Source organism: Neovison vison, chromosome 1 (genome assembly GCF_020171115.1).
Source record: "Neovison vison isolate M4711 chromosome 1, ASM_NN_V1, whole genome shotgun sequence".
Taxonomy (NCBI): domain Eukaryota; kingdom Metazoa; phylum Chordata; class Mammalia; order Carnivora; family Mustelidae; genus Neogale; species Neogale vison.
The window spans coordinates 85,365,692-85,392,731 of NC_058091.1; the positions used below are offsets into that span (position 1 = coordinate 85,365,692).

At 38.9% G+C, this 27,040-nt stretch overlaps 1 protein-coding gene across 3 annotated transcripts in view; it reads right to left on the bottom strand.

The window, feature by feature from the left end:
- The window catches only part of BTBD9 (BTB domain containing 9), a 416,829-nt gene that overhangs the window by 352,599 nt on the left and 37,190 nt on the right, over positions 1-27,040 (bottom strand). For all 3 annotated transcript variants that reach the window (XM_044250380.1, XM_044250388.1, XM_044250396.1), the window contains exons 2-6: positions 23,382-23,593; positions 19,404-19,767; positions 18,095-18,359; positions 7,988-8,207; positions 4,384-4,503 (exon numbers count right to left, since the gene is read on the bottom strand). In XM_044250380.1, the coding sequence (XP_044106315.1) occupies positions 4,384-4,503; positions 7,988-8,207; positions 18,095-18,359; positions 19,404-19,767; positions 23,382-23,566 (1,154 nt within the window). In that variant the 5' untranslated portion in view covers positions 23,567-23,593. The remainder of the gene's footprint in view (positions 1-4,383; positions 4,504-7,987; positions 8,208-18,094; positions 18,360-19,403; positions 19,768-23,381; positions 23,594-27,040) is intronic.

A 27,040-nucleotide genomic window follows, 5' to 3' on the forward strand; every position in this document is an offset into this window, starting at 1 on the left:
TGTGGGACTCGATCCTGGGACTCCGGGATCATGACCTGAGCCGAAGGCAGTCGCTTAACCAACTGAGCCACCCAGGCGCCCCCAGACAGTGTTTTAAAACACCCCCAGGGCACTCCATATTTGCCATTCCCCTATTAGTATTTTTTGTTCAGCCTTGGGCCATGGAAGGCCGTGGAAGGGCTTCAAGAGAGCTTCCTAGATACACAAGACAATATAAAGGTGAAGCTGAAATGGCCTTTTCCTAAGAAAGAGAAAGCTGCTAAGACATAACATGATTCTGAGTGCTTAAGAAAGATTATACTAACACGGACAAGTCCATTTTCTTCATCCCCAGGAGGGGACCAAGCAGGGTGTGTTATTAGTCTAGGCTTTTGGCTACAAAGAGCGGTCCCCAATTAAACTCCAATGCATTCCTAAACCGGACCCAGGAAGACAGAGCAGATCATTTCTGTCCATTCACCATTACAACTGGAGCAATCACTCTCGCTTTGAAGCCTGGCGTGTTATCCTATCTATTGCCACTGGATAATGTCCACTACCTTAATGAGGTGAAGTGCAGACTGAATTACATTCTACAGATATATAAAAAGCCAATTGTACGCCATGTATATTTTGCTACAATTAAAAAAAATACTCTACCAAATTACAACTGTTGGGAACACATCACTACCAGGTTATGAAGATGGAGTGTACAGTTTAAGGCATGTTTCAGACTTCTGTGTATTGACCGGCAATCTGGAAACGTGTCGGGGAGACTAGGCTCCTGAGGTCAGTAACAGTTTCCTCACAATGAGCGCCACCATGGCCAAAGACGATGGCAAGAATGACTCTTTCTCTGAAGGTCAAATGCCAGAGGAGAGTCTCAAAATTTAGAAAAAAATAAAAAATAATAATACCAACAATTTTAAAATAATAAAAACAAAAAACAATAAAAATAAAAACCACTAGTGACTGAGCCTCTACTTTGGGCCAGGCACTGTACTCAACATTTGTACACACGCTCTGTCATCTAAAACCTCCACGGCAGACTTCTAAACGGTGTTATTTCTGTTTTTCCTGGTGTAGAAACAAGGGCTTGGAGAGGCACAGTTTCACTAAGATCACCAGGCCAGGATTCAATGAAACCAGAGAGTGAGAAGAGCTCTAACTCCATAGACCATGGGGTTTTCTTTTGTTTGTTTTTTTGTTTTTTCACAACACAGTGCTAATGTGCATGCAATCCAGCCGAGACTCCGAGACTCCGGAGAGGGCTAGGTAATCTCACACTCCCCAACTCACAGTGTCACTCTTCTCTTGTGAATACATTTGATGTAATCTTTCCTCGATACATGATATATCCTTCAGGATTAACCTCAAAATTAGGCTTCCTCATGAAAATATAGGAAATTACCTTTGTAAACGAGGTACCTGAGACCTTTCTAGCACGGATACACATTTTAACAAATACATGGATCAAAAGTACCAATGAATATATACACATATTAATGCTGAATTGAGCTCTTCTCATTATACAGTCAGTGCCTGGACCCCAGGAAGCCTGTGCTAACATTTATAGAGCACCTACTACATACTAGATCATAGCCTGAGTACCACCCAAGAATACTAAAAGATCACAATCTCTACTCCTTATTTCCAAGAAGTTGTAATTTTAGTATCAGAGGCAAGACAAATACTCAAAGGATACTGAAAAACAAAAGTGACATACAAATGTACAAATTAACTAAATAAGGCAAAGAGAAAGAATGTATATGTGCCCAGTGAAGTCCCTGGAAAATGTGTATTTAGAACATTGTTTAGACAGACAATAATTGTGAAGATAAAAAACACGAAACATAGGGGAGCCTGGGAGGTCAGCTGGGCAACCAACTCTTGGTTTTGGCTCAAGTCATGATCTCAGGGTCATGAGATCAAGCTCTGTGTTGGGGTTTACACTCAGCATGGAGTCTGCCTGAGACTCTCTCTCCCTGTCCCTTTGCCCCTTCCCCCTGCTCACGCTCTCTCTCTAATAAATATATAAATAAATAAATAATCTTTTAAAAAAAAAGAAAAGAAACACCAAGTATAGGACATCCTTGGAAAATCAACTGAGACTCTTAGGTTCATTTTAAATACTACCAAAATCCCAACCGTTTACAAAAGGCAGAGTTTATAAAGGAAGGTAGTAATATATGTTAAAGTGGTTATAAATCTCTTTAATTTTATTTCTTAATATGGCTATCAAGACTCTTTCCTTTTCTTGTTGTCGCTATCTCTAACATCACCTTTGCTCTAATTTTCTCCACCAGGGTTGGGAACTGGCTGTACCAAAACCAAAATGAGCATTTTCAATACACCGACCTCTACAAGACATAAAAGTTACATCAACAAAAGCAAGGCCACATGGTAGAGACAAAATAACAAAAGAAAAGTATAAATACTGCCCATTAATAAATAAGGGGATGTATAGTTTGTAAAAGCCAGAGATCATGACGGAGGGCACATCCCCCTCCATATGGTAGGGGTTTTTGAGTGGGTAAAGCTCACAGATTCTGTCATGGCTAGTCTTATATTCATGGTGATTTGTTCTCGGAGCCACGTTCCTCTTGTTTCAAATTGCAAACACAGTCCTTCAGTCCACATCAGATGCTTTGGTTGCTATGCTGCTTATTTTCTAATCCATTACAATCATAGTAACGTGAGTCAATGCAGCTCAATCTCCTCCTCCAAGATGGGGCCCCTGTGTTACTCTCAAAATATCCCTAGGCAGGGTGCCTGGGTGGGTCAGTGGGTTAAGCCACTGCCTTCAGCTTAGGTCATGATCTCAGGGTCCCGGGATTGAGTCCCGCATCGGGCTCTCTGCTCAGCAGGGAGCCTGCTTCCCTTCCTCTCTCTCTGCCTGCCTCTCTGCCTACTTGTGATCTCTGTCTGTCAAATAAATAAATAAAATATTTTTTTAAAAAATCCCTAGGCAGCTCTGAGATACAAAATCTTCACTCAATTTCTTGTTCCTCTCATTTTAATCCATTCAAAACTCCTCTGATAAAAGAGCCACTGCCAGACCTGCAACACTTTAGTCTTACTTTGGGGAAATGAAATTGATTTTCTTCATTTTCACACACGAGGATCCCTGGGTAACAATACTGTGTCCAGCCATACCCATAATAAAAAAAAATGTCGGCGACATTCTTTACTGTACCAGAATGCTGAAAGGTTTTGTGGAGTTCCTTGATGGAGGTAAGAATTCAGCCTGAGGCCGTTAGAGTGTAAGTTTACTAAGTATAATATAAGGGTGTCTTCTGACCAAGAGACTAAGTGCCGTGGGGCAACCCCATCTGCTCCAAATCAGCCACAGTGGGAGGTCAGCTGGGGTCATAGATGAGGGTGGGAACAGGAGGGGGTAAAGAGGCCAGACCCACACTGTCCCTGGTTTACACCCACCATACACCTTTTCTTCTCCTCTTGCCACACTGGTCTAGATGAACCAATCATTCTCTGCCTTTGCTCTTTTGACTTTAAGATAAGAAATACCCGAGGGCAATTTCCAAGGGAAAAATTACAACAGGAAAAACAAAACAAAAACAAAGAAAGAAAACAGCAAAATTCCAGGCCCCTCTAACTATCTTTCCCCTCCCAAATTCATTAATTGTATAGGTTTTATAGAATTTCAGAAAGTTTAAAAGATGGTTTAAACCTTCTGAAATTCTATAAAACCTATATAATTATAGGTGTATATATATATATATGTATATATATATGCACACAGAACAGGAGCTCACCAACCATTTTTAAGAACAACCTTCCATGGGGCCACAACGCATAATGACAATAAAAGCTAAGGTGCTCTGGTTGAAGGGAGGCTGCGAGCCTGGAGCCCCAGCAGCTCAACCTCCCCTGCCCCAAAACCAACCCATTAGATACACTTGTTCTGTCAAGCTCTGCTGATAAGCACTGACCTAGAAAAAGAACACAGATATACAGAATGTGCACACTAACATCCAAGAATCTCCTCCTGGTCCTGAGGACTACCAGGGAAGTCTCCAGAAATATCTCCCACGGCTTTTGTGGGAAGAACCCAGCCCCTAACAATCACTCTGCTTTCAGTGTCTAGCATGGAGCTTAAAGAGCATCTCCACTTCTCCTGTGCTCTCTATCCCTACTTGTTCACGGCAGGTCTCCGGCATACGTATGGCACAAAACACTGGATAAACAGTTCCACATTATACTCTAGAATTAAGATGCTTTGTTTTCATATTTTCCCGAAGTTTTTTAGTTGGGATGCATTTGGTAGCTGATAACCAAAAAAGTCGTCTTCTTTGAGACAAAAAAAAATATATAGCCCATTTCTCAAGGTTCACATTTCCTTAAATAAAACATCACAATCATTAATTAGCCATGAGAACTAACCTGCAGACACGGGCTGGAAAATACAACTTTTGCCAAGAACGACATAGATACTGTGAATGGTCAATCACTCTAATCCAATCAAGTTCATCCATTGACACTTCAATGAAGTATGAGTAAGACCTGTGAATCAAAAGGAAAAACGCAGAAAAAAGTACCATATTAAAACAACAAAACCAAGTCATATTTTTAAAAAATGTTAAAAGATACCAAAAAATACACAGTTTGCTAATTGCATTTTCTGCAAAACAATCAAATTATTATCAGAACTTCCTGTATAACAGTCAAATCCTGATAATAATAAAATCTATATAGACCCACTATCATAGCATGCACCACAATGCACTGAACTTCCCTCTCTGCACGTTTGTATGCCTTATTGGATTGCAAGCTGCTTAAGAAGGAGCATGACATATTTATCTTCATCTGTTCAGGACCTAGCACCCTGCTTGCCACATATCCAGCATGCAAGATAATTGTTCCTTTCCAAACAGAGCCAGGATGCCTTGCTCCTGCTGTGTTAGCAGATTAATAAAGCCATGACAGAGAGAGGACACAAAATCGAGGAGTTGGAGGTGTGCCTTCTCCTTCTACCTTTCCTAGTCTGGGTGTCCAGCCCTATTCCCTCAGGATAGCCAACTCAGAACGGTCCCCCAGTCTCCTGCTTCCTCTCAGTCTCCCACCATCCCACACAAATATGTGGCCTGAAGAAAAATAAATGACATGGTGTAGAGATAATATGTGTTTCTTTTGGGTACAACATAGAATTTGGCAGCTAATAATGTGGCAGTAATGAAAATAGCCTATCATCCTCCTCTAAGTCCGCTATGCTGGACCATTAGATGCTGGTCCCATAGTGCACAAATCTATATTCCCCTGTCATAAGCCAAATTTAAATTTGAGATGCAGTTATTACTTGTACTATAATATCAACAGGAACAATCTCAGAAGATTTAGGTGACCATAAATGTCAGCCTGCAACCAACAGTTGTGACCAGAAAAGGTCAGCTTATTTTGTGTCATCCCCTCATTTTCTGCTGTCCCCTCACTCCCATTCATTTTATCGCTCAGTCTCAAACTGGTTATAACCTTTTATTGAACCTCTCTGGGTTATCAGTAATGCAGGATATAATTTTACAACACATGTCAGAATCTTTTGGGCTTAAGATTCTGAATTTTTCACCTTTGCTTAGAATGATAACAACTTCTGTGAAGAAAGAACTGCTACGTGGTTAAGTCCCCTGTGAATGTAATGCACGCTTTAAAACAAAGTGGCCTATAAATATTTAACATCATGGAAACGATAACTACTTTCAGTCTGAAACATACTAACCTTTTCTTTTGTTATCATTATACTAATTTCACTATTAATTAAATGAGTGAATATATGTAAAACTTTGAGAACAGTACCTACACCACATAAAAGTAATCAAAGTGCTATATAATTATTGTTATACCATTATTATTAACACAGAGACTCTTGGAAATGATATGTGAATTAGCTCCATTTTGCCAATTAAACATTATATTATATCCAATAAGATACATATCAGAAAATATATACATATATATATTTTTAAGATTTTATTTATTTATTTGAGAGACAGACAGAGATAGAGAGCATGAGAGGGGAGAAGATCAGAGAGAGAAGCAAACTCCCCATGGAGCTGGGAGCCCGAGGCAGGACTCGATCCCAGAACTCTGGGACCAAGACCCAAACCGAAGGCAGTTGCTTAACCAACTGAGCCACCCAGGCGCCCATCAGGAAATATATTCTTAATAAAGAGAAACAGATAAAGACAACCTGGGGACCTTGAACACCTGTGCCTCTGAGAAATGCTGACTCTCACTTCATGAAGATTCCCTTGTATTTGGTTCAAAGGGCCTAAAAGGCCCAAGTAGTGGCCAGCGGTACTAACAGAAATGAATTACCATGCAAGGGTATCATCACCATTACTACTAAGTCCTCCATGCCCAGACTCAAAGAGGCACGAGTAGGGCCTAAAAGACTATACCAGTTTCGGGGCGCCTGGGTGGCTCGGTGGGTTAAAGCCTCTGCCTTCAGCTCAGGTCATGATCCCAGGGTCCTGGGATAGAGCCCCGCATCAGGCTCTATCCCAGGGTCCTGGGATAGAGCCCCGCATCAGGCTCTCTGCTCAGCAGGGAGCCTGTTTCCCCTCCTTTTCTCTCTGTGTGCCTCTCTGCCTGCTTGTGATCTCTGTCTGTCAAATAAATAAATAAAAATCTTAAAAAAAAAAAAAAAAGACTATACCAGTTTCTGGGTATGTAGGGTTTAGGTTAACGATGGGCAGTGATGAGAGAAACAGTTCTTGGTCACCCAACTGCTCTGGTACTTCTCAGCGTCACGGATGAGCCCTAGAAACTACGGTGGGTGAAAAGTGTCAGAGGTGCCCCAAGAAAGGCAGAATCTTGAAGCCACTACAAAGTGGGTGGGTTCCGAGGCTGGAGCCCACCAAATATTTTTCACAAACTTCCTTTATTTTGAGGATGATTATTTATCCACCCACTAAAAAAAAAATTTTTTTCTTCATCCATAGGATAAAATGCATTTAAAAAGTCATAATATTCAAAAAAAAGAATCAAGTAAATAAAAAATGCAAACCCAGAAGGCAGAATACCAAACAACCATAAACAATAGTAGAGCAATATTTTATTTAGAGAAATGTTTTTTGTTTTTTTAGATTTTTACTTATTTACTTGAGAGAGAGAGAGAGAGTGCGTGTGCACGCGTGCACGAGAGTGGGGAGGGTCAGAGGGAGATGGAGACTCCCTGCTGAGTAGGGAGCCTGAAATGGGACTGGATCCTGGGACTCCAGGATCAGGACCTGAGCAGAAAGCAGTCACTAGCCACACCAAGGCGTGACACCAAGGCATCCCTAGAGGAATATTTAAAGAGCAGAATGTTCGGGCACCTGGGTGGCTCAGTGGGTTAAGCCGCTGCCTTTGGCTCAGGTCATGATCTCAGGGTCCTTGGATAGAGTCCCGCATCGGGCTCTCTGCTCAGGAGGGAGCCTGCTTCCTCCTCCTTCTCTCTCTACCTGCCTCTCTGCCTACTTGTGATCTCTCTCTGTCAAATAAATAAATAAAATCTTTAAATAAATAAATAAATAAAGAGCAGAATGTTCACAATGTATGAATTACAAAGTGAGGTTAGCCTTTACACATTTCATCTTTATTTTGTAAAACTATGTGTTTTCTGTTTTGTGTATGTGTATGTGTGGGTAACTAGTCAAATATATACAAAGTTAGATAGATAAATACTAGTTAGACATATACTTGTTAGATATATACAAAGATTACTAATGGCCAGTGAGATTACTAACAATTTCTATTTTCTCCTTTGTGCTTTTCTATATTTTCTACATTTTCCATGATAAACACTATTCATTACTTTTATAAGCAGAAAAAAAGTAAAAAACATTTTTTTAAAAGGAATGTAGCCTTTAACTCTTCCCTCAGAACTAAACTTCAAGAGAAATAGTAAAACAATCCGAAGGAAATAAACCACCAAATCTGTAAAACCAAAATTAGGTCAAGTCAATCAAACATAATGTCATTTTCTGTCCATGTCACACTAATCACTCACCGGCTATCTCGGTCCCACAGGAGTATCCGTATGTGATTGATGATAGATGGTTGACCTAGCTTAATCTCAATGCCAGAACGGCAGTCATCATCAATTGGGTGCCTAGAAAATCCATGATCCAAATCGTAGTTTTGAGTATCGCCATCTAATAAGGCAGACTTCAGCTCCCCTTTTACAACCTGGGCTCCATACTTCATGGTTGCAATATTTTCTTCTGGGACTACAGTTAAAAACAGAAAAAAGCAAGGTCAATGGTTACTTGGTAAATTATTCTATACTGTGAGAAAAAGGACAAAATTCTAGCATTCTAGTTGATTCTACTATATGTATTTCATTTAAAAATGTCTCTGATAGAGAATGTGGAATGTCTGTGAGGATTAAGATACCATCCACAGTTTAAATTTAATGACACCACCAAAGCCACAGAGTGCCTGAGAGTAATGTTACTAAGAAAAAGCTGGTAATACTAGGGGGAATAAAAAAGCCATGTACTAGGACAAACAAATCAGCTCTGAGTTCACTCTATTAGCAGCTTTATTTTTTTTTTTGAAGATTTTATTTATTTATTTGACAGAGAGAAAGAGACAGCACAAATAAGCAGAGCGGCAGACAGAGGGAGAGAAAGAAGCAGGCTCTCCACTGAGCAAGGAACCTGATGTGGGGCTGGGTCCCAGGACTTGGGAGTCATGACCCGAGCGAAAGGCAGCTGCTTAACCGACTAAGCCACCGAGAAGCCCTGATTAGTAGCTTTAATTTAATATCTACTAGACAAAACTGGCATATAAGATGACCTATACCTGCCATCTGGACTGACCGCAACATATAAAAACAAAACAGACAGACCAGATATCTGATTAAACAACAGAAGACACATTCCAATATAGCCGAGCTGCTAGACATGGACTATACGCGGACAAGCTAAATAATTAATCTAGCAAAAAAACAATAATATATATAAAAGAAGGTGTATATTTACTTCACTTGAGCATTTTAAAAATGAAAATTCAGGGGCACCTAGGCAGCTCAGTCGTTAAGCGTCTGCCTTTGGCCCAGGTCATGATCCCAGAGTCCTGGAATTAAGCCCCACATCGGGCTCCCTGCTCAGCGGGAAGCCTGCTTCTCCCTCTCCCATTCTCCCTGCTTATGTTCCCTCTCTCGCTCGCTCTCTCTGTCAAATAAATAAATAAAATCTTTAAAAAAAAAGAAAAGAAAATTCAGCCAGTCATCAAAATTAGTATTATATAATTAACATATATACAATATAATTACAATAAATAACAATTATTATATATAAATATAATTATATATAAGTAAAATATAATACAATATTTATAATACATATTTATTATAAATATTATAATATATAAACATTTTATATATTATATAATTATTATGTATTTGTTATGAATATTTTATTTATATATTATAATATTTATAATACATAATAATCATATATTATACATAAATAATAATTAACAATATATGATATACTTACATAAATAATGAAATAATAAATAAATAAGAAAAACAAATAAAATAAAAAAATAATAATAATTAACATATATATACAATATAATAATTATATAATTAACCTCTTCCCCTCTTCCACACTGTAAGTGTCAATTGTTTCTGGAACTCTGAAGTTCTCTATGGAAAGCTTGCCTCACAGATCTATAGTCTGCCCTCTAGGTTCCAACATTCTAAGTGACATTCTCCATGGAGAGACAGGAGGCAGCAAAAACAAGCAGTGAAGAGCTTGAGCTTCAGATCAGAGTTCAAACAGTGATCATGCCTCTAACCAGGCCAACCACTTTGGGGAAGTTATCCTCTCTGAACCTCAGTCTCTTAAGAGGGCAATACCTCGCCCGGGGTGTTTTTGTTTATTTGTTGGAAGAATTAAATGAGATGCACACAGTAAGCTCTAAAAAAATTATCAGAATTACTATGAAGCATATACTAAACAACACACAATAAGAGAACTAAGCAAGTTTACAGACTATAAATAAATGCTGAATTCTCACAGCACATACACACCTTGGCTATGTGATTTAAATAGGGGAAATGTGAGCTATAATTAGGCTCTTAGGAAAAGGGAGTAAGTCATTCATCACTGCATATTTCTTCAAAAATGTGGGTGCTTTGGGGTTTTTTTTTTTGAAAAATGTGGGTTTTAATAAAAAAATTTTCAGGGACACCTGAGTGGCTCAGTCGTTAAGTGTCTGACTCTAGCTTTTAGCTCAAGTCATGATCTCAGGGTTGTGAGATTGAGCCCCATGTCAGGCTCCTCGCTGGGCATGGAGCCTGCTTAGGATTCTCTCTCACTCTCTCCCCTTCCGCCCCCCAATCACGCACACTCTCTGTCTCTTAAAAAAGAAAAAATTAATTGAAAACATTTTTTAGACGCAGCCAGGTAAAGAGAATGATTCCAGAAGATGACAATAAATGCAGCTGACAAATGGGGGCTGGGGTAGGTCTATTTCACTCACAAAAGGGTAAGGCAACTCAGAAAAAAAGAAAAAAAGAAAAAAGAAAAGAAACCTAGTCATGTTCAACCTCTTTTGTGCTTACGTGATACAGGTTTATAACTTCCTGAGTTCTATTAGTTCATGGTACTCATACATATTCTTCATTATGCATTTCTCATTTATTTAACAAACCTTATTAATTCATTTGATTAACTCCTCACAACACTTTGAGTGAAATACTATCACATGTCCATTTCACAGATGGGGAAGTAGGTGCAGAGAAAGGATGGATGGACCTTGGTGCCTAAGGTCACATAGCCAGTCAGTAACAGAGCTGTGACTAGAACCCAGCAGTCTGCCTCCAGGAGCCCTGTCTGGCACCTCCATCATAAGGGTTTTGGAAGAGAAGACCATATTTACTACTTTCCCTCTAATCCCCTCCCTAAAAGGTCGCCTGAGACTCAGAGGGAAAAAACGGGAGGCTGATACAGTGTAAAAACAGAGTTGTATTTAAAGTGTGAAGACCTAAGTCTGAGACCCTGGCTTTACCGCACACTGCCTCTGCCGGAAGCCACTCAGTCTCTGAATCTGCATCTGTTTTCTCATCTGCAAATGATACTGTGTTCAACCCACCCTCTGTGTTACTGTAAAGATCAGACTACAGAAAATACATGCTACAATGTCCTGGAAATATAAAACATTCAGTTAAAAAACACTTACAGAGGATTCAATCTGTACCAGGTACCGCGGGAATACCTCAGAGAATGAGACAGATGGTCCCTGTCCTGATGTCTCCAATCTAGAGATGAAGCACTTCATAAAGCAAGCAAACAGGAACTCCCAACTGACACTTTATAGTGTCAGTAATATGCAACCCTTGGTAAAAAGAGATATCTGTATCTTTGGGGTAAATACCCAGGAGTGCAATGGCAGGGTCATAGGGAAGTTCTATTTTTAATTTCTTGAGGAATCTCCACACTGTTCTCCAAAGAGGCTGCACCAACTTGCATTCCCACCAACAGTGGAAGAGGGTTCCCCTTTCTCCACATCCTCTCCAACACATGTTGTTTCCTATCTTGCTAATTTTGGCCATTCTAACTGGTGTAAGGTGATATCTCAATTATTTACCCCAAAGATACAGATGGAGTGAAAAGAAGGGACATCTGTACCCCAATGTTTATAGCAGCAATGGCCACGGTCGCCAAACTGTGGAAACAACCAAGATGCCCTTCAACGGACGAATGGATAAGGAAGATGTGGTCCATATACACTATGGAGTATTATGCCTCCATCAGAAAGGACGAATACCCAACTTTTGTAGCAACATGGACGGGACTGGAAAAGATTATGCTGAGTGAAATAAGTCAAGCAGAGAGAGTCAATTATCATAGTGAGAAGTGAGAACCATTATCATATGGTTTCACTTATTTGTGGAGCATAACAAAAAGCATGGAGGACATGGGGAGTTAGAGAGAAGGGGGTTCGGGTAAATTGGAAGGGGAGGTGAATCATGAGAGACTATGGACTCTGAAAAACAATCTGAGGGTTTTGAAGTGGCGGGGGGTGGGAGGTCAGGGTACCAGGTGGTGGGTATTATAGAGGGCACGGATTGCATGCAGCACTGGGTGTGGTGAAAAAATAATGATACTGTTATGCTGAAAATAAATAAATGAAAAAAAAAAGAAAAGAAAAGAAAGAGATCTCTGTTCCCTTGCTGCTCGGTATAAAATGTGAGGGTCTAAAGTCTGTCACTGCTGACCACTGGAACCATCTCCACCAGTTCTGACATCACTAGCCAAGACCATACCAAAAAAGGCGGAACTCAAGCTTTCCGTCTTAGAAAGTGCTGCTAACCTTTGATTTTCTCTAAACATAAGCTTTTTCATCTCTAAAATTTAGCAGGCTTGGAAGAACACACAGGCACAGGGATTTCAAGTGAGTGTAACTGAAAGTCTAAAATGGAAATGAAATTGCTACCCTAAGTCTAAAGTCTTCTTTTGAAGTTTATTTCAAGAGCACTTGAGAACTTTTCTAACTATTCTTGATACAGATTCCCCCAAAAGTATCTTTTACTTTAAAATGGGAAACACTCGGGGCGCCTGGGTGGCTCAGTGGGTTAAAGCCTCCGCCTTCGGCTCAGGTCATGATCCCAGGGTCCTGGGATCGAGCCCCACATCAGGCTCTCTGCTCAGCAGGGAGCCTGCTTTCTCCTCTCTCTCTCTCTCTGCCTGCCTCTCTGCTTGCTTGTGATCTCTGCCTGTCAAATAAATAAATAAAATCTTTTAAAATAAATAAATAAAATAAAATGGGAAACACTCACACAAGTGGAAATTCTCTCATAGTGACTATAATCTGAGTATCTCGTGGGATAAAAATACAACTCCAAGTATTTGTGTGTGTGTGTGTGTGTGCGCTGTGTGCACACACATGCATGTACAAAACCTATAGTTAAATTTAAGAAGAATTTAAGGAAAAAAGTGATCATGAGAAAATTCAAGTCATAATAAAATAACTCAAACCATAAATATTCTTACTGCCTGTATTGGGGCTCAGAGAAAAAGAGCTCAGAAAAAAGAGCTCTCAAAAAATATAGGGTGTTAGGGATTAAGCAACCAAGCAGATAACCATACTTTTCTTTGCATTTGTAATTTTGGATGCATTTTACAAATATGAAAAAAAAATTATGCTCTGAAGTTCCATAGTTAGGCAGAAACAAGCCATTATTCTAAAGAGAAGCTACGGAGAAATGGAGTAGGACCAGCCGCTAGCAACACAGTGCCAAAATCTGATGCCAGGTTAGTTACCTTGTGTTTTCCTTTGATTGCATAATGTTTTTAATCATCCTTTGTTGAACTTTCTGTTACATCGAGGCTGAGACAGTTGTCCACTCCTGATGGGTCATTTGGCGCCACACCTGGTTATCTGCCCACTGCCATCTCTTTACCTACTTCTGCACCCCAAATCACCTTGTACTCTTCAACCTGACTTCTCTGGAAGATGTGTGGCTCGGCCCATCCAACAAGTGTAGCATTACAAAGGGCTTTCTTGACAACCTCTGTCTTCCCTAACTCTTCCCATTATCTCCACTCTCTGCAGGCCTCCTTTCCACATTTGACAGTACTCGTGCTCAAACATGCCAAACACAAAACACCAACAGAAAATAACCCAGGCAGGAGACTCTGTCGGAGAGCACTGGCCTTGTGAGTCAGATCAGCACTTTGGTTCCAGCTCAGGCTTCGATTCCAGTCAGTAACTTTAGGCGAGTTACTTATAAAGATCACAGAATAAAAGCTTCTAAGAGCTGAATGGGACTTCATCCTATGTATTTAAAGAAAAAAAAGTTTCTAAGCTGCCTTCTGTGTGCCGGCCTATGCTGGACTCACCCTCCAGCAGCTCATCATCTCATACAGACAAGTGTGTATCAAACATAAACGCCTCCACAGAGGAATGCTCAGGAGGGATTCTTTGTGAACCCCCTAGTTTACTGACAAAGATACTATCAACTATAGCTGGGAGGAGAAATAACATATAAGTCAAAGAGTTTTAAAAATATTAAAGTTTCAGGGGTGCCTGCGTGGCTCAGTGGGTTGAGCAGCTGACTCTTGGTTTTGGGTCAGGTCAGCCCCACATCAGGCTCCATGCTCAGCGGGGAGTCTGCTTGAGACTCTCTCTCTCCCTCTGCTCCTCCCCCTGCTTGTACTCTGTGTGTGTGTGTCTCTCTCTCAAATAAATAAATAACATCTTAAAAAAAAGAAACCTTGAGAATGGAAGCTGTGATATGCTCCCTGCTATAAACATGAAGAAACAATATTGTCCTCTTTCCCAGAGTCTAAAATCTGAGACACACAAAACAAAGTATAACTCAGCCTGAACAGAAAAAGCCTAACTTTCAAGGCAGAAATACCTCCATAGTTAAGATAAAACTAAGCATTAAGGGACCAGCAAGTTGTTCAAATACCTACGGAAAAAAATAATTTCATTAAAGTTAATTCCTTTCCCCATGTGTGTGTACAAAACTACTCAAAACCACCTTCCCAGAAAGACTAACCATCACTGGTGAGTTAAAACATCCTTTGGATCCTTTTTTTTTTTTAAGGGGGGAAAAATTGTAATTTGGTTAAAATCCTCAGAATATGCAGCTCTAAGAGTTGAACCTTCCAATAACCAATAATAATAAACTCAGAGAAAAAGCATTAATATCTGTGCTGTCCCTAATCCAGAATAGAACCTCTCCACAGTTCATGAAAAGTCCCAAAGACACAGAAGCTACACGCAGGGGATAACAAAGAAATAAAACAAATCTGGTCAACAGTTTCAAAATAAGCATAACTACCTTTCCCGGAATAATCCAGAAAGACTTCTGAAATTTCAGACCAAGTATTCCTAACAGAGAAGAAATGTGATAAAAGAAAATAATGGTATATCTGGATAACATTTACTTAGAGAATAACTAATGTATCTTTTTAGGAGCTGACAGGAAAGTGCTCTGCATCCTTAGTTGATATTATGGATTTTACTACCCACATAGTTAAAAAGTCAGAAAACCAGCCTGCTATTTAATCATTTCTCAAGTTCAGAAGTGAGATAAAAGATTCTCAGACATTTTATAATCTCTTCCTTGAGATCCCACTGGATTATGCCAAGATGAATAATTTAACATTTATGAGTAATAATTACAGTAAATATGTCATTCCAGAACTGAGTGTGCCTCAGCTGGTTGAGTACTCCGTTTCATGGTAATCTCCCGGCTTTATTATAACCCAGGTCTGACACCTCCAGTGACGAGCTGGTCAATTCTAAGCTACCGTTAACTAAATGAAGTTTCCAAAGCACCTCCTCACTCCTGAAAAAATGTCCCAAGCTTATTCCTACAATGAATCCAGTTGTAGAGCCCTATCAACACCTCAAATCAAAGATAGGGCAAGAATGGAGAAAAAGAAACTTATATGAGCAGATCTGACAATGAGGATTCAGAAATTCCAAAATTCTATTACTCATCTTGTAACCTCCCCCCTTCCATCCTCCCACCTAGGACCACTCTTTAGCACCTCCAATCTCTTCCCAGATCTCTCTTGAGCTATTCCCTCTAGCTGCCATACTATTTCTCTACTGCCTTTCACTCCAGTTCACACTGGATGGTCAACATATTGTATTCACTGTCGTTTCAAACCCATGCCTAATTCCCCATTTAGCCAAGCTTCTGCTCAGACTACTCACCAACCGACTACAACTTACATCCCAAAGTTTTCTCTCAATCCTCATTCTTCTGACTTCCCAGCACCATTAAATACCAGTGACTATCCTCTCTGCATAAAAGTTCTCTTCTCTGCTGGCTTCTATAACCCTACCCCATTTTTTCTCTACCTCTCTAATTCTTCTTTCTCTAGCTTCAGGTCCCTGTCTACAGGTTTTCTCCAAATCTCAGACTCTGAGCTTTATTTCCTTCTCTACACTCTAGTCCAGGACTCAACTCCTTCTTCACCAGCTCCGATTGCTTCCTAAATGCCAGTAACATGCTTCCACTGCTACTCCTATGTGTTTATTCATCAAATGTCTGCTATATGCTATATGCCATCTTAAATGTTGAGGATATAAAGATCAACAAACCTTACAAAGATCATCTCTGCCTTCAAGGATCAAAGATAAGTTAACAAAAATGTTTAAAACAATGTAATCAATGTGGTAATTCCTACACAGACATACAGAAAGGAGGAAGAACACAAATAATGGTAATATAACAATGGTTTCCTAGATTGAATTTCCAGACATAATTTGCACAAATTATTTCAACTAATTCTCATAACAGTACTAGGAAATACAGGACTAACAGTAAAATTCCTATGTAACTTAATGCCAGGTCATACAATTAATAAGTAATTCATTCGGGATTTGAAGTTAAACTTTTCTGGCTCCAAAACCAATACTTTCTCTTCTGGCCCCAATGAAAAGAAATCTAAATCTGATGAGTCAGGAGAGAAATCCAGACTAAGGCACCTATTTAAGATGAATCAGTATTGAAGACAATGTAAGAACATGCCCAAGGAAAAGATCACTCAGGGAAATGACTAACATGGGACAGAACTTGGTACTTAGATGTTCCAGAAACCCCCAAATTCGATAAGTCTAAAATCAAGCTCAACATTTTCAAAGAAGTACTAAATTTCTTTAGTTCTAAGACACATATTTTTTCAAATTCTAACATTCCTGAAATTGGGATATAGATATGACAGTGTGTCATGGTTTAACTGGCAGTATTCTTTTCTTTCTTAGTGGCACACAAAACAATGGCACCTTAGAACTTCTGGTTTCTTAGATTTCATAAATTAAGGTAACTTCCTCCTAAACTTAATCCTCAAATTAATATCCCTTAAGTCACCAAGATCTAATTTTTTAGAATAATATCTCCTTTATACATACTTACTTTCTCTCTTTCCTACAGCCACTTCAGCTTACAGTTGTATCAACCTCATGCAGGTCAAATACCCTCCTCGCTGGTCTCCCTGAACCAATTCTCTATTCCAGATGAGCAAGTACAGTACCTTGGATCAAACTTTTAAAAACCATCATCATACTCATGCATCTCTCCCTCTCAAAAATTCACTGCTCATTGGGCATAAGCAAAAATCCCAAGCTAGTTTGACAGACTTCCATGATTTTGGCAGAGCTGACCTTTACAGACATTGTTGTTAATCGACGCGAGCCTTCTGCTCTAGTCCACCTTTTCTATTCCTGGTCTCTCAACTGCTCTACTTTGTCTGTCAAATGTAACCACTCCTCCCCTCAGAACACAATCCACCCTGATGCCAGTCATAATATCCAAGGTCAGGATTCACCTCAGGCTTCAAAATCTCCATGAAATCTCCTTTAATCCTTCTAAGCCATATCCTCTTCCAACACTCACAACATGTACTCACTTTCAACACGGTTATACTTAACTTTTCACGGGAGTATATGTCTTATATCCACAAAGATATTAAAAGGATCAAAGGTGGAGATTATATTTTGCAGTTACACAGCATAACGTAGCAGTTCATTACACAGCCTAACGACACAGGTCTGCCTCTCTGCTCTGCATCTTTCTGTGTGACATTGGGCAAGTTACTTAACCTCTCTGTGCAATGGAGACAATAATAGTACCTACTTCAAAAGGCTGTTGTAAGAATTAAATGACCATGTAGAACGGTTATTGATAATACAAGCACTTCATAAGCGCTATTTTTTTTCTTAATAAGAACAATCACATAAGTGTTGAAAATAGCTATTACTACTATTTAGAATCTCTATGTTCACAGTACCTCAAATAATAAGTACAGAGCACATACTCAGTGCTGATTTGAGGGAGGAAGGCAGGAAAGGTCTTAGCAAGAGAAGACACTTTTCAGGAAAGTGTCTATTTCTGATATTCTAGGGAACAGGTAAAGAAATTTGTCCAGGAATGGCAAGAAATACCTATTTTGGAGTCTACAAAGGCTCCACAATCTCTGGGGGAATTAAGGAGAACAAGAGAAAGCAAAACTATATGTTCTTAGACCCACACTTACCACGTACACCTGCAACTAGAGTTTTGTAACTCATTTTATAGCTGAGACTGTCAGACAAGGGAGAAAGCATCTGCAGGAGATGAGGATAAACAGATACTCACTGAGCATGCCTCTGTAATTGAGATCCATATCCCGGCTCTCTGATCGAACTTTAATAGCATCCAGAATGGCATCGGGAGACAACAGTCCTGAAGGCCTCACAACGTTCAGAAGTTCAGTGAGGCTCATCAGAGGCAAACGCACAGCCTGCATGATTTCAGCATGATTCTCCTTTGAATTGTGCTTACACCAATTTAACAAGGCTAGGAAAATATCTTTCTCGGGAGCTGCAAATGAATCTCTTAATACGATGTTTAAAAGTGCTGTCTGAAAAGGATAAAAAAAAAAATTCCAGTCATTATAGAGTTCAGCCCTATGTATGATCAATCAGCAAAACCTCACAGAACTGCAAGGATCACTTCTATCTCAACAACTCTCTTCGACCATCTTCTTTCTTTAATCTTTGTGCCATGTGCTCTCTTGCCCATCACGGCTCCGTGAACAGCCATGGGCATCTTGTACCACTACATCAAATGTCTAATCTTTCCCACACATCTGCACCTATCTTCAATAAAACAAGAAGAAAAATGGCAACATGAGGAGCTGTCATTCCATGCAGGCTCTCCAGGAGAGCTCACATATATAGGCCAGTAAGATAGATCTGACATTTAAAATTTGAAATCTTGTGTTCTACAGTATTACTGCACTCCTGTAGTCTAGTTTTCAGATTTCCAGACTGACCTCCAGCAACACTTGGGCAACCCTCAAAGACCCTTGCCTCCAAAAAATTAAGTAGGATAGTAAAAAACATATGGGCCAAAATACGTAGCTTTTCAAATATGTTGTCCCATTTGAAATATTCAGGTCCTTGGAGGAACATAAAAAGGGAAAGGAGAGACCAGGGTTCAGAGACAGATTTGAGCAAAACAGTCTATTTTTTTGAGCCAGCAAAAAAAACCACAAAAAACAAAAAACAATGGACTTAAAACATACAAGGACACCTCAGATCTCCTTTATGAACTTTCCCTCTCACAATAAGGAATTATTAGTTGTACCTCTCTGTTGGAGAGATACAAAACCAAAAATAGTAAGCAACATCACAAAGGAACCTATCTGACAGGCATCACTTGGAAAACACCCACCCTGCATAGAACCTACCAGAAGAATCTTAAAAAAGAAAAAATAGGAATTTGCCTCTCTCTTATATGATCTACAGAGAGTCTCAGTAGCCGGAGGCGGGCGGCTAGACAGATGACCTCTTCCATACCGACAGTTCCTAATCTTTTATTCTTAGTCTATGGCTCTCTTCTGGCTGCACAGATCTAAATAACATGATGCATGCCTGCAGAGTACTTGTAGACGATGACACACCTTAGAAAGGGAGAGGAAGCCTTCACTGGAGAGCACCTCCTGAGCATTTCTGTCCATAAACATGCAGCACATGCAAGTTAACTTGGGAAGTGAGTAGAGGCTGGCAACATCAAAAGTCATGCAGACATTCTGAATGTTAAGTATGGTACAGAGATACTCAGAGGTAGAATCCTCCAGCTCTGGAAATCCATATTTATGAGCCAGGCTCAGAAAGTCCAGCAACACCTCCTCCTTCTCATCTGTCAGTGTTGCCCGCCCAGTGTAGATGTATTTAAGCAGCATGGTGAATGCTTCTGCGGTGGTGTCTTGGAGAGGGATTTCTGCTTCGGGCTGAGATTCTCGCATCCCACCATACAGTAATGCTCTGCATGTCAGAGAACAATACATAAGGAAGACCTCAGATAAGATTTGCTACAGTATTATGAAATCACGGTTATCAGCATTATGCAAACATAAATTTGTTTAATGACTCAAAGATTCAGGTAAAGAAATGCATAGTAATCATTTTAAATAGTTCTCTAAAGGAAGAGAAATGATTTATAAACTATTTTGGATTAATTCTATAAACAATTGGACTAATGAAATATCCTGAGACCTCAAATATGTAATAAACATTCATTAAGTAGAAAGATGAAAGCGCTCTTTTGAAAGGAACAGCGAAATCCATATAAACAGATTAAAGGTCAATAAGCTCTTTAAAAAGTAAAACTCTGTAGGAAAAGATATAATCAGATAAAAACAATTATACCCAATCAGGTGCCATTCTCCCCTGTTAGACTGGCAGAAATTAAAAATCCTGTTAACTACGCAGTACTACAAAAGCAATGGAATAACAGGTTTTCTCATGCACTGCTTTGAGCCTATAAATAGGCACTCCTTTGAGGAAAGTAATTTAAGTAATTCCTATTCAAATCTAAAATGGGCATACCCTTCAACTCAGTTATCTGTTAGGACTCAATTCTAGAGGAAATAATACAGCAAAGTAAAGATACATGTATAAGAATATATAGTAGAACAATGGAGGGATGCCTGGGTGGCTCAGTGGGTTAAGCGTCTACCTTTGGCTCACGTCATGATCCCAGGGTGCTGGGACTCAGTCCCAGCTGAGCTCCTTGCTCAGCAGGGAGCCTGTTTCTCCCTCTACCTTCGCTCCCCCTGCTTGTCCACATGCTCTCTCTCTCTGACAAGTAAATAAAATCTTAAAAAAAAAAAAAAAGAAAAGAAATAATGGAAACACTGAAAAAAAATCTTAAATGTCTATCAACAGAAATAGAATTTTAAAAACTGATACATACTTCTGTGCAGCTATTACAGAGATAAACGAGATCGATGTATACAGTCTTCAAAAGATATCCAGGATATAGTATGTAAGTCAAGTTGCATACCCAGATGTGTTGATGGGAAAAAGTATATACCATATATTTATGTGTGTATGCACATAGATATATAGGTGTATCTAATTACATTGAGAAAAATTGGGGGAAATTCATTTTACACTGTTAACAGAGGTTGTCTCTGGGGAATGGGATTAGATGGCTGGGAGGGAAGAACTTCCATTTGTTAGTTCATAAAGTAAAAATAAAATTGGGAATGGGATTATGGGTGATTTGACTTCTTTTTTCCTGTCTTTCAGTATTTTTCAGATTAAAAAAAATCCTATTATTGCTTATCTGCTCATCTAAAAACTGAAAACCAGATAGCCCAGTCAGGTAATGAATTTGAATTTCTATCTCTACTACTGTAGGAGAAATAATATGAACCAATTAAACCTCCAATCCATCAGGAAAGAAAGGAGGAGTACAGAAAAAGAAGAGTTGAAGTGAGAAAGAAAATATGCAAAAGTGAAAACAAGAGAAAAAGGAGGGAAAAAGAGGCTCCCCTTGCTCCTAAAATTCTCAGAGTAGGACTAGCATTTCAAGTGTTCCCTCCATGTCCGTTGGAATTCCTCCCACCCTCCTCCAGGTTTTGGCATTCTTGATGGCCTCAGGGAAATAGTTGAAACTCCAGGCAAAGATTTACAAATATTCTGAGCATATTTCTTTACTGGGTTATTACTATGCCTAAAAACACCCTTGAAGGTTTTCATTAATCCAGAGAGTATCCCACCACGACCTTAAAATTATTGGACTAAAGAATACTTTCCTAGGGAGATCTCACCAAGGCTTACTCCCACTGCAGTAATGAGCCATGGTATTCGCCTAAATTCTCAATGTTTTAAAAGTTAAAAAATGATAAATAAAAGTGGTTTTGATGAGGCTTCCTTGGAACACTAAATATGAACTCTCAACCTGTGAAAAATTCCCTCGTGGACAGTCAGTCTGTCCTCATCTGCGAATTGACAGGCTCTATGACAACAATTAGGGAGTCTTCTCCCAATATTCCTTTGTATATGAACATGTCAGCAATGAGAATATAAAATATCATTACCAATGACTCTGAGTTGAGCCTAGTGAGCCATGATATACTATAAATGTTCAATATCCACAAAGAGACACCAAGAACAAGTTCAGTAAGGGAGTATATTCCATTCACTCAATATGATCTTCAAATTTCTAAAAGCATGTAAGTTTCTTTTGAGAATATACTGATCGTCTAAAAGATATCCACACACGTTGTCTTGAATTCTTATGGAAGAGGGAAGGTATATAATGTTAACAAATATTAAACATAAAGCTAAAAAGTTCTGACTAAAACACTTTAACAATAAAGAGTGGACCAGTAAGAAAAGAGAAACACAAAAGGAAACATGTGCAGAGGACAAAGACCGGTTACTAATATGACCAGAACAAGGCAGGCTATCTGGATGGAGCTAACCACTAGCAGGAGTGTAGGAGAGGGTCAGCGAGAACTCTCAAAATATGCACCTGGCTTCACCTACTGTGGCATTTTATATGTGCAAGATGGGAGGTTCTAAAAATGTTTAAAATGTACTCAAAGAGTTCAAATTGTACATATTTCCAAGAGCCTCACCTCAATACAATGTGTGTGACTCCAGATACTATTTTGTTCACTTAATTATGGTTGTGAAAATCTGACTGTAGTTTTCACTAGAAGGTAAGTGTAATTTTCTCTAAGCCACTGGCATCTCAGGTTTTAGGTATGAGTCTCCCAAGACAATCCATGATTTTTAGATATGGACACTATGAACTTACCAAAGATAATTTATCACTCAGTCAATAATTCAGTAATGATTTCCTTTTAACAAATATCAGGTAAAATGTAGAGTAATTAGAGCTTAGCTTAACATTCATAACTCTTGAACAGTTAGAGGTCTGAGTGACAAATAAGGGCTACGTATAAGCAGGCTTTTTTTTTTTTACATTAGCACATAAAGACTGCTTAGTTTTAGTTATATTTGCTTAGTTTTAAAACTAAATTTAAGTAAATAAATAAATAAATAAATAAAACAATCTCAGTAAATACTTAAATTCCCTTTAATTTCGGGTTGCCATCACTCCTCGACATTTTGGCTAAGATCAAGAGTAATCCAGGGTTGCCAAACTGCCTATTTCAGAGATAGATGTGTTGGGTTACCTACAGGTCCTGGGCCTCAGTGGTCTGAAACTAAGAGGTATACATGTTCGTTAGCAAGTCCAGAGGTCGGTCCACTTATAGTAAGAAGCCGAATTCCCAGTAAATCAGCTTAAGTTCCATTAGTCATGAACTGTGAGGAAAGGTGAGGGCCGCCAAGACTCAGCCTGAGAAATATTCCTGACACCCTGAAAACAATGGTTGATGTGGAACATTCAAGCGTGGGAAGGCTTCTCACCCTCTAATTCTCAGGTGGTTCCTGAAGGAAAAGGGGATTTAAACAACAACAACAAAAATGTAACAAAAAAGTCTGTAAAGAGGGAATTCCTAAGAGGTTGAACTCAAAGATTTAAATTGTTATGCTTTGTTACATATTTTTCATAGAGGAAAAAAATACCAGTGTTTTCCACAAGTGACTTGAATCTTCAAAAAATAATATACACTTACCGAAAATATTGGCACCTCGCAGCTAAAATTACCCTGTGGGCAGGAAAACGTTTCTTTTCCACAACGAATGTGACGTCGCCATATTCCTCCCCAATCAGCAAGGCACCAATATGTTCAGACAAAATGTGCACATGATCAATTTCCCCCACTGCAGTAAAGGGGCGAAGAGGGTGGCTGTTACTCATTTTGTAGAACAGGTGATAGTCGTTGATCTGGAATATAAAGAAGGGGTAAGAATTAGTGAAAGGAGGGAAGTACACTTAGAAAATCACATACCATAAACAGAGCTAAGTAGGAATTTGAAGGACTTTAAAACAGCATGAGAGAGATTGCATCAGGACTCCCATCTTTATCAACCAATTTATTCTCAGAAGTAATTCAGCCTGACTCATGAACTCCAGTCCCTTCAGTGTCTTATCATAATAGGCAAACAAAAATGCCAGCTCTTCTAACACAAACAGTACTTGGAGCCATTATATTCTAGAAAACCATGCCAGTTACAGGTCCCGTATTTCTTGGTACCTCAAGAAAAGAAAAACCAACAACTGGAACTCCTCTGTAGCACAGATCTACTTAATGAGGTTGGGTATAACTATACTCAGGAGGAGAGTCATCTGGGCATAGATCTAGACCTAAGTCATAAGCAGAATAAACTAAGTCATCAGATTCCAAATACCTTCAGAGGCTTTCATCTGAAAATACTTTAAATATTTTCTAAAAAATAATCTTTTAGAGTCACAAAAATAGCCTGACATTTATTAATGAAATCTTTACCCCCCTGAAAATAAAGAATAACCCCGATATTTTTCTTTAAACTGTAACTTCTAATTCAAACTCACAGCTCTGCTTGTGTTTACCACACTACATCATTACATTTAATCTCATTTACAGGCATTTATTTGCTTTTGTATGCAATGCTTTTCTACAGATGTAACTAAAAATCGAAACATGATTAACAGCCTTATATGTTAGAAAGGGGAGTTATGTCCCTTGAAAGCTAAAAGTGTTTATATTCTTCAATCTCTCCAGTATTTGCAGGTTCTGTTTTTTCAGGGGTAAGTAACCCAGCAAGTGGGTAAGAGTCTTCACAGGCATTCAAGTGCCCCAGGTAAAGACATAGCTGACCGCTCAGAGGGGTGCCAGCTGCCCCTCTACTGCTAACCATCTACTGCACCAGAGACCAGGGGAATTGAGACAGATGTGCCTTCTTCACTAGACCTCCACACCTTCTTCAACTGTCCACTTGGACCAGGATTAAAGGTTAAACCACTCTTAATCTGTAAACGTCCATATCTAGATCCATTATTAGCAAGGTGCACAAAACATTTCTGTATCCTCAGAAACTGCAGTAAAAATCCTTGCAGTACAGGTTCCCCAAATCCTTGCTATTCCATGTCCACCCTCGATAGAGAGCAACAGCAAGGACTGTGACACAGAGGGAGATGGAGCATGAGTTAGGCAAGAAGACACCCACTCCAGGTAAGTGGACAAGCTCCCGGTCCCCTAGATTAGGAGCATCAAAGGGATAGCAGCATACTCCCTTAACGGCCAAGATAAATCTCTCTTCAACTACAATTTTCACTTGAAAGCCTTAAAAAACAAATCATCTCCAGTCACCTATAAATGAAAGATCAAACTCAGCTTAAGAGGATCTATTTAGGAGTGTCAGCAAATAATGCATGATTAAATTATTTAATGCGTGATGCAAGAGTCTAATACAGAAGAAATTGGCAAACTTTCTGCAAAGGGTCAGATAAATATTTTAGGATTTACAGGCTATACGGTCTCTGTTTAGACCAGTGGAGCCAAAACCAGCCATTGACAATAAGTAAATGAATGAGCATGGCTATGTTCCAATAAAACTATTTGCTGAAAAGGGATGGATTTAACCCTCAAGACTACAGTTTGCCAAACCCCACTCTAACATATGATCAAAGATTGGCTATACTCTAGATAAAGGATCAGACTGTTTCTAGTTTTTGTTTTTGTTTCTGGATGGATTACCCAACTGATGTCCAAAATAATATGGTCATTTCCTGTGTCAGCCATGAAATTCTGAAATCTACTGGTGCCTGACTTCAAAACCTCAGTACTCTTCAATGAACTGTCACGTCACTATCCCATATTTCAGTGATGGTGCATGGCTCTAAACAAAACAGAATCTTTCCCTGCCTGAACAAATGCATTGCACATACCCAGTGAATATATTCTCTGGCATAATAATCACTTATACTTTTACCCAGGTCATAAGTGAGATGAAACGACTCTTGATGAAAAAAGATTGATTTTTGGTTAACGAGCTGAAAGGTAAGTTTATGATTCTTCAAATGATACATAATAAACATCAATAGTATATATACACAAATATCTACCTTAATAGGTTCTCCAGATCTGTACTTAATACACACAACTTCATTTCACTAAATTTACATTTTAATCACGCTTTTCCAACTGAAGATATAAAGTGAATATTGCCAGGTATAGAAAACAGCCACTTACTATGGAATAAATATAATTTTATTGGCATATAGTAATAATTTTAATTAGAGCAGTGACTATCAATGAGCTACACACATTGGAATCACATGGGGAGCTTTAAAGATGGGGCAGAAAAAGATGCTTGCACCACACATCAGAAATTGTGACTTAGTTGTCCTAGAATATGGAATCACTCTTCTGAAGTGATTCTAACAAACAGGCTAAAAAGGAGCCACAGATTTAGACTGCTGTTGTAGTCACATATCTTACTCAGGTACACAAATACACACAAACAAAAAAAATCCACTGAGAAAATTCATTGAGGATTTGATTCCATTTTGAATCTTATTGCAAAGAGGCAACTGGTGCCCACAAAATTACCAAGGCCACAGATCATAAGCAGAAAATATTTGAAAATATTTTTGTCCGATGCCATAGTTTAACTACAAATAGTTTGGGTCCACCCACCTGTATTTTAAAAAGCGTGTTTTAATTCAATTTTAAAATAAAATTAAATTAAGATGTTTAAAAGAAAAATAAAAAGCATGTTTCAGAAACATATCAATAAAGTTAATTTTTTAAAGCTCTAAGTTTAATTTGATAAATAAAATTGGAAAAAATTTTAAAGTTCATAGTGTACAACTGTTTATTGACTTGTTTCTTAAGCTTTAAAACTCATTCTACCACTGTCAACATATGTGATCTCTGACAAATTTTCTAACTTCCATGAGATTGTTTCCATACCTGTAAGGACACAGTTATTGACTTTTTAAAAATTTATATAACTCTGCCACTGCCTTCTAATATCACTGTTTTGGCCTGACCTATGAAATGAACTCTCGTGACTCAGCATATGATTGTGACTGCGATTTATTACAGCCAAAGAATACAAAACAAAATTAGTAAAAGTTTTGAAAAAACACATGGGGCAAAATCCGAGAACCTGACATAAGACGCCAAGGGTCCTCCCCCAGTGGAATTACAAGTGATGTGCTTCATTCCCCCATCAACAACTTGTGACAAAACATGTTAAATGCTACCAAGCAAGAAGCTTGTTGCAGACTCAAAGCCCTGGCTATTTATAATGGAGGCTGTTCCAATAGGTAGCCCCTTCTGGCATGTATCCAAATTCCAGACTCCCAAAAGGAAAGTTGTGTTCAACATAAACCATAGTGTTTGCA